The following is a 9,370-nucleotide window of genomic DNA, read 5'->3' on the forward strand; positions in this document are numbered from 1 at the left end:
AACGGAAACCGTAGACAATCCGGCGCCCAAGAGGTTTGGGTCGGCGGTGTTTTCCGGCGAGAGGAGCTGAGCACGAGTGAGTTACTCGAACCGTAGATAAATCCGGCGCCCAAAAGCTTGGGTCGGCGGTGATCTCCGGTGATAGAGCTGAGCGCGAGAAAGATCTCGTCGGCAGCGAAGGATACGTAGAAACTTCTATGTAGGATTTCTTGAAGCCAACTGATTGCGGCCGTAAAAGGGTTTCATTAATTGATGATTATCATATGCAAATACTCCACATATTTATAATAGGTGGGATACAATGATATCTTACGGAAAGAGAGTAAATCAAATCTAATAATATCTAAACACTAAACAAATATGATAGAGATATGGAGAATCAAAAGATAACTAAATAATTAGGGAAACTAAGATATGGGGATCGTAACAGGGAGCCACTCCGGAGGTGGGTCACTCCTTAAGTTGGGAGAAGACGATGCATTAGAGGTGATTGAGAGGGTGGCCTCCAACGATGATGGGTGGAAGAATGAGAGAAGCAAAACTTACCGGGTGGCGTCCGCATCGGATGTTGACAAGATGGACATGATGTCCAAGTAGCTGGATTTCTTGACTAATAAGTTTGGCTGTATGGAAATAGAGCCAACCGGGCTCGAAAGTTAAGAGGTGAATTACGTGCACCAAGGCGGCAACAATCGGAATTTCAACAACAACTCCCTCCACAATCAAGGGGGTGGTAGCTTCAACAACTTTGGGAATAAGGCACATCCCAACTTGTCTTATGGGAATCCTCACAATGACCTACAATCACCTCCGGGGTTTCAAGTGTCGAATGGACAAGTCGTTGAGCCAAAGAAGAATGAGCTGGGAGATGTCTTGTTGACGTTTATGAAGCAGACAGGGGAAATTCTGGCCAATTCTGTTAAGAGACTGAAGCAGGTAGAGACAGATGTGCAGAGCTTAAGTATTCACATAAAGAGCATCGATACTTAGATGAGCTAAATTTCACAGGCTGTGGGTATTCAACATCAACCTGGCCAGTTTCCCTCACATACTATTGTCAATCCCAAGGACTGCAAGGATTGCAAAGCCATCAATCTGAGGAATGACAAAAGCTATGAAGGTCCAACCATGCCTGCAGAGAAGGAAAAGATCTCGCAAGAAGAGGTAGTTGTAGAAGATGTAGTGGAAGAAGAGGAATAGCCGGTGGAGGAAGTACCGCCTCCCAAGGCAAATACTGTGATACCTGCACCCCCAGTCGAAGTTAAAATTCCATTCCCACAGCGTGTGCAGAAGAAGAAGCTAGATGATCAGTTCTTTAGATTTCTTGACATTTTCAGAAAGGTACACATCAATATTCCGTTGGTAGAGGCGTTGCAGCAAATGCTTAGCTACGCCAAATTTCTGAAAGATGTTATCTCCAAGAAGAGGAGATGGGTGGAGCACGAGACCGTCAATTTGACGGAGAAAATTCCCGCTAAGATGAAAGATCCTGGAAGCTTCACTATATCGTGCATAGTGGGGGATAGCCAAGTGGGCAAGGCACTATGTGACTTGGGAGCGAGCATTAATCTTATGCCGTTCTCGTTCTTTCAAAAGCTAAAGGTTAGGACACTGAGGCCCACCACCATCACAATCCAGATGGCCGACCGATCTGTGTCGTATCCGAGAGGGATTGTTGAAGATATACTCGTCAAAGTCAATGACTTCATCTTCCCTGTGGATTTTGTGGTGTTTGATATGGAGGAAGACCGGAATGTTCCTCTTATACTAGGAAGACCTTTCCTAGCTACAGGAAAGACAATGATCGACGTGCAGAAGGGAGAGCTCACACTCTGACTTAATGATGAGAGTGTCACATTCTCCATCTACAATGCAATGCAGAGGCACGATGATGAAGATGCATGGAGAGTGGAGCACTGTAACATGGTTGAACTGGTCGATGATTGTGTGAAGGAAGTGACCCAAGCCATTTCGCCACAAGATCAATTGGAGTGATGCTTATCGCAATCTATCTTCTCTCCTTACTATAATGATATTAATGAGCCTAATACCGATTTGTTTAAATTTTGTAGGTGCTCTTAATTCAGCGGAGGAGGTCCCTACGTTTCGACAAAATTTCTTACCGTTGAGGGATCCGAATGAAGAAGAGAAGAAGGAGGAAAAGAAAGAGGAACTGAAGCCGTTGCCATCACACCTTAAGTATGCATTTCTCGGGGAGAATGATACTTATCCGGTAGTCGTATCATCCTCATTCACTACTAATGAACTTGATAAATTGGGAAGCACAGGGGTGCAATTGGGTGGTCCATCTCGGACCTTAAGGGGATAAGTCCTACGGTTTGCATGCATAGAATTCTTCTAGAAGAGGGGTCTAAACCCAAAGCTCAAAACCAAAGGAGACTTAACCCGATAATGCAAGACGTGGTGAGGAAGGAGGTGCTTAAGTGGTTAGATACCGGGATCGTCTATGCTATCTCAGATAGTGATTGGGTAAGTCCCACTCAAGTGGTAGCTAAGAAGGGTGGGATGACTGTAGTAAAAGGGGGAAATGATGAGATTATAGCCACTAGGTTGGTAACTGGGTGGAAAGTATGCATAGATTATAGAGCCCTTAATGCTGCTACAAGGAAAGACCATTTTCCCCTCCCATTCATTGACCAGATGCTAGATAGGTTGGCAGGGTATGAGTACTATTGCTTTCTAGATGACTACTCCGGATATAATCAGATCTTAATTGCCCCAGAGGATCAATATAAATCTACTTTTATTTGTCCTTATGGTGTGTATGCTTTCAGGAGGATGTCATTTTGCCTTTTCAATGCCCCAGCCACCTTTCAGAGGTGTATGATGTCCATCTTTCATGACATGGTGGAAGATATAATGGAAGTCTTCATGGATGACTTCTCCGTCTTTGGTAGCTCTTTTGATAATTGTTTACGGAATCTAACTTGTGTTTTATAGAGATGTGAAGAGACACACTTGGTGCTCAACTGGGAGAAGTGCCATTTTATGGTGAGAGATGGCATTGTGCTTGGGCACAAAATATCTGCAGGAGGACTTGAGGTGGTGATACGCTCGGATTTTGCACTGTTTTAAGGCCATTATTTGGTCCGTTTTTTATATCAAAGTCACTCTACACGTCCATTATTTATATATTTTGCCTATTTTGGTATTTTGACGTGTTTTGTGTGAAATGTGCAGAATTGAGCCAAAAAGGGAGCCAAAACGCAAAGTCTGGAAATCTGGAGTCAGACGGCGACCAACGCCGCCGCGGATGTTGCGGCGACCGCCGGCGCCCGGCGGGCAGATCAATGTAGCGGTCCACCACGGAAAAATACGCTTGGAAGAGAAGTCTCGTCCGTCGACCACCGGAAGTTGTGCGGCGGTCCGCCGCCGAGGAAACAGACTCTATGGATTCCAACGCGGCGACCGCCGGCCAAGGTGCGGCGGCCCGCCGGAGAAAGGCGGCGAATCCAAGAAGTCCTAGATTTGCTCCAAGATTTACCATATTTTGGAGATCTTTTCCTTCTACAACAAGGACTAGCTTTCCCCTATAAATAAGACCTCAAGCTTAATCAAAAAGAGAGAGCTTCTACTTGCAAAATACTTCATAGAGATCAAGAGCTAGAGTACTTAACTTGTGCAAGGAGTTGGAGAAGGATTTCAAGAATATCAAGAACAACAAGGATTCAACCTTCGGGGTTTATTTGCTTTAGTTTTATGTTCAAATTGTCTTCCCTTCAATCTATGTTTTTAGCTTATTCAATTATGTGTAACTAAACTCATAAGATTCTAGGGATGTGTTAGTAACGACTTTGGTTATACAAATTCCTTTTTCTATTTAATATCGGTTTGTTTTTACTTTGTTTCTTCCCTAAGTAGTTCTGATGCTGCATGATTGAGTGACACAATCTTGTATGATTTAATATAACTTGCTTCATAACTGTGACAGAGTTCTAGCGAGTTAGATTCACTTAGTAGACACTACAGTTAGCTTCCCTTAAAAAGGCACTGTTAATTGAGAGTGAGGACTTTTCAAGGGTCTTAGGAGCTTTTTGGAGTTACGTGTTAGGATTGACAACCCTAACTTTGTAATCAACGTTTGTATCGCATGAGCACAAGCTAGGTGACTCGTCCTTTCAAAGTATAAACTGTGCTAGGGTATTGTAGTTGGAATTTTGTATAACCATAACTGTGAACACACATCCCTGGGATTCCCTTATCTCTATCGTCTTTCTCCGTGTTTTATTTGGTCTTAGTTGTTTTTCAAAAGTTTTTCAAAAGTTTTTCAAAACCTACTTGTTTTTATAGATAGTAATTGAGTCTTAGTAGAGGATAGACACTTTGTGTTTGCCTTCCCCGTGTTCGATATCTGGTACTAACCTTTAGCTATACTATATATACCCTGTATACTTGCAGGTATTTTTAGTGCTAATAAAAAGTGCATCAAGTTTTTGGCACTGTTGCCGGGGAAGATAATTCACTTTGGAGTGATATCTTCAAACGGATAATTTTGCTACTTTGGGGTTTAATTGCTTTCAGTTTTTAATTTACTTCTTTAATTTGTTTTTGTTTTAGATTCTTGCAGGTTTTGTGTGCGAACGCGCTCCGAGAAGGACAACCTAGAACCGGTCGATTTAGAACTTGAAAGAACTCGTAGGAAAATAAGAAGTGAAAAAGGATCAGGAACAATGGGTGACCAAACAGACATCGAAAAGCTACAAGAAATGGTGAAATTGCTGATGGATGAGAGAGACGCGGAAAGGGCAGCCCGCGAGGCTTTGGAGAAGAAGAATCAGGAAATACAACCCGTGATGAACATGTTCAATCATGGGAATATGATTACCTTTCCCGAAGGACCTCGTATTGACGCTAACAATTTTGAGTTACGCATGCCCCTTATTCAAAGGGTCGAGCAAACTCCTTTTGCAGGTAGGGCTACAGAGGATGCCAATCGCCATCTCTCCAAATTTGTGGAGATCTCAAACACTCTCAAATTGAACGGTGTCGGACGATGCCATAAGGGTAAGACTCTTCCCCTTTTCATTAACTGATTCTGCTAAGGAGTGGTTTGAATGCATGCCCAGAGAAAAGGTCTCCACATGGAAGGACATTGTAGCTGCCTTCCTCGACAAGTACTATCCGCCAGGCACAATTTTGAAGCTCAAAAGCGAGATCTTCCAGTTCACCCAAGGCCATGACGAGCCCCTCTACGAGGCGTTTGCTCGTTTCAAAGCTCTTCTCCGGAAATTCCCTAACCATGGTTTCACCGTGGACCATCAGGTAGGAATTCTCTATAATGGGTTTAACAAGAAGATTTGTGCTATGCTTGATTCAGGAGCAAATGGAGGATTCTTAAGGAAGTCAGGTGAGGAAGCCATGGCAGTGATAGAGGAATTCGCCACCAACAGCAGGGGGTGGTCGAAAGAAAGGCATAGCATGAAAACGATAGTTCTTTTGCAAAGGAATTGGCCGAGCTTAGAGTTAGGGTGAACCAAATGGATACATCAAGGAAGGAGGACCCGATTCCACCGACCTCCATCATAGCGGTTCCAACAGAAATTACAACAATAATTATCGCCCTAATCAGGGGGGCGGTAATTTCAATAATTATAATGAAAACCGACCTCATCCTAATCTCTCTTATTCTAACAATAATTACTTGCAACCCCCCGCAGGATTTAATGTTAGCAAGGGAGGAGTAGTTGAGACAACCAAGAAGGAGGAAAAGTATGACCAAGGGATCACAAGGATCTTGGAAGTAATCACGCAAGACAGGAAGGTTAATGACACCAAGATCGGAGTGGTCGAAGCTAGAATAAACAATCTCGAGCAGGGAATGGCACAATCTCAACTGCCATAGCCAACATCAACACTCAAATGGAGCAAATCCAAAAGAAGTTGGATGAGGACAGGGCAAAGGCAGCCGCACGAGTGGATGACATCAATAAGAAGTGGGTGGCAAAGCAGAAAACTGGGGACTACCCAGCCGCCTGCGGACCGCCGCAACCATTGCAGCGGGCCGCCGCTGAAGCACCAAATGGAGTCTGCCCAGTCGCCGGCAAACCGCTGCACTCACCACGGCGGGCCACCACAGACAAGGCAGATACACCCACTCAGCAAGGACTCGTGCGGCATAATGGGATTGTGCTACCTTTTCAACCGAAGAGGAAGTTTAAGCTCGAAGAGCAGTTCAAGCATTTTCTGAACATGTTTTGTAAGGTTCATACTAACATTCCTCTAGTTGAATCGTTGCAGGAAATGCCTAAAAATGCGAAGCTACTAAGGGAGGCGGTGATGAGGAAGAGAAAGCCGACAAAAGCTGACCTTAAGATACCACATCATTGCAGCGAGATAATCCAAAAGGAGAAGGCGGTGAAACAGAGAGATCTGGGCCAATTCATTATCCGATGCCGGATTGGAGAGGGAAAGGTTGACAAGGCCCTATGCGATTTAGGATCTTCCGTCAATCTCATGCCACTGAAGTACTACGAAAAGCTCAACATTGGGCCACTCAAAACTTTAGACGTAACACTCAGGTTGGCCGATAACTCGTCCATAAAAACTGTTGGTATGATTGAGGATGTCCTAGTGAAAGTCGATGATTTCATTTTTCCCGCCGATTTTATTGTGCTTGACATTAAAGTAGACAAGAACGTCCCTCTAATCTTAGGGAGAGATTTTCTTGCTACTTGCAAAGCTTTGATTGATGTAGGTCGTGGCGAGATCACAATTAGCGATAACTATAGCCAATCCACCTATAAGATCGAAAGCGAGATGCTCAAGTTTGAGGAAGCAAAGCGTGCAAAGATGGAACGGCAGTGTAGGGCAATCGTGGTCACGGATTTTACCAAACCCCAAGACCCCTTTGAAGTAGAGGATCATACTACCTCCACCATCTGCATTGTAAAGGAGGTAAGACGTTCTCCCAAAAAGGACGATACTAATCCCTCCACCTCTATCCCGCAGAAAAAGAAGCAAAAGAGGAAGAAGGCAATCAAGGAGGACCCCGAGATTTATGTTATCAAAACAAATAAGGGGAAATATAAGTGGTGGAAGAAGCTAGGGACCAAGTTGCTCCCTATGCCCATTTTCAACACTCGGGTCGCTGATCCGCCCAATTAGTGGGTCAGTTCAAGTCGAGCTAACGACTAAAAACAAAAGCGCTTGTTGGGAGACAACCCAATTTTTTTTAATTTTGTTATTTTTCTTTATTTTCGTTCTTTTTTTAAAATATATATATATATATATATATATATATATATATATATAACACGTGGCGGTCGCCGCACTTAACACGGCGGTCGGCACACGTGTATTCACATGTGCAGGATAGGTCGGGCTTAGGGCAGGCTTAGGGTGGGCCGGATGAACCGCTGAACGGGCCGCGACGGCCTGCTAGGAATCGTTGTTTTAAACTCCCGTGCGGCGGCTCGCCGCGCAGCATGCGGCGACCGCCGCGCGCAGACCAGAGACGGGAATGCAGTTTTAAAAGGTAAGTTTTCCATTCTTTCTCCCATTCCTTCTCAATTTCCCTCCTTGCAACACAAGGTATGAATCCTAACTAAATTTTTGAGTTTTGTTCTACTTCTTCCATGGATTTAAGCATGTTTTGGATGAATTTTTCGGTGAAAACTCTTATTTTACGATGGGGGATGATTGTGTATGCTTATTTGTGGATTTCCACGGTAATATTGTGTTTTGGTGATAGTTTTGAAGCTTTGTGAATAGTGATTCCTTCTTGATTATACTTGTTCTTATGTTGCAATCATGTTCATAGCATTGTGAGGCTATTATTACTTCCATGAATTGAAATACTTGAGTAGTTCATAGAGATGTTTGATATATATTGATTTATTGTTAAGACGTCTCTGCATGAGGGATGAATTCACGTTGGGGGATGGATTCTTGTTTCCTAGTTTGGATGTTTTTGTTCTACATGTTTCCATGCCACCATCTAGGAAGATTTTTTTTAAAAACACCTAGCTTGCACTTATGTTAATTATTTGATATTTTTTGAAAGAGTGCAAGTTTGGGGGAGCTTTGATTTCTCATTGTTTGGTACACTTTTTAAGTATTGTACTTTTCTTTGGAGGAACATGGGATCAAAGGGAATGCCCGGAAGTGCAAAGAACTATAGCATTAGCCTTGCCTCGGATGAGCAAAAGGCCATGTGGAAGAAGTTGTCGGCGTGAGAGACGGCGCCTTCGTGGTACCCCCACGATTTCCCTCTTCAAACTTTGGGATCGCGGAGGACTTTTGGGCGTTGTGTGATGTAGGTGACGGCCTTCGATACATGTTCGAGAAGAAGTGGCCGTTGTTTAGAAAGTATACTCTCGAGTTCCTAAGCTCTTTGAAAGTCACAAAGGATCGCCGGCAAAACTTTCCGCTTAGCATTGATTTCCGCCTAGGCAACCGATGACACTCGCTCACCATGGAGGATCTTTGCGGAATCTTCCATTGCTTCGACCCCAACCCCGAAACCGACAATGAATATGACTTTGATGAGGTTTGGGGTGCGATGACGAATGAGCACGAGCACGCCGCGGGCTATGCCAAGTCTTCCTCAATCCGCAACTCAGTTTTGCGGTACCTCTACCGAGCCTGAAGGGATTGGCAGCGGAAGCGCTCATATAAATCAATTACGGATAATTCAGATCTATTTAGCGAATTATTTAGACAAATTCTATTCGCGTAATTATCTCACATATCATGCTCATAACTCAAATAATAACATGCTTTAAATTAATTGAAACCTAAAACATGCTTTTCTAAGGTTCAGCCATTGTACCTTGATGATTCTCCAAAGAATCGAAGATGGTTAGCGCCTTCTCCACGTGAAGATCTTTAGTACAAAACCACGGATCTTCTGACTGGTTCCCGGACTGTGAATTGATATCAGGGTGGGCTGATCTCACCAGTGCACTAGGACTTAAATAAAGAAGACATAAATCCTTCCCTCGGAGGAGAGAAAATTCGACCACCACTAGGAGTAGGGGGGCCGAAAATTTTTGGAGAAAAATTAAATGTATTTTCTGTCTCCTTTATTCTCCTATTTATAATAAGTCACATATTGGGCCCAGTCAAGGATCTATGGAAGGCTTTGGATATGGGCCCCTCCAATTAGTTTTTTACTAATTAAATTAAACCCAATTTAATATAAGCTTGAAATTGGAATATTACGAGGAGCCACTACAAAAGTAATACTGCACTCCCCATCCAAATCCGAAATTATAAGTACTTCGAGTTTCCAATACTTTATATTTATTTCCGCGCTTAAGATAGAAACATCCATTAATTAATTATTGTCTGCTATGGACTTAATTAATCAATATCTTATTTATTATTCATAGAGTAATTAAACTCTAAC

General features: G+C 43.2%; 1 protein-coding gene across 1 annotated transcript; it reads left to right on the forward strand.

Annotated features, from left to right (window-relative positions):
- The first annotated feature begins 414 nt into the window (after positions 1-414).
- Positions 415-1,836, forward strand: LOC125220681 (uncharacterized). The gene is made up of 5 exons (XM_048122832.1): positions 415-593; positions 638-663; positions 728-936; positions 1,009-1,164; positions 1,282-1,836. Exons 1-5 carry the CDS (start codon positions 415-417, stop codon positions 1,834-1,836), a joined length of 1,125 nt encoding a protein of 374 aa, XP_047978789.1.
- The last annotated feature ends 7,534 nt before the right edge of the window (positions 1,837-9,370 follow it).

Source organism: Salvia hispanica, chromosome 1 (genome assembly GCF_029641045.1).
Source record: "Salvia hispanica isolate PSC_SH4W2 chromosome 1, Shi_PSC_v1, whole genome shotgun sequence".
NCBI lineage: Eukaryota > Viridiplantae > Streptophyta > Magnoliopsida > Lamiales > Lamiaceae > Salvia > Salvia hispanica.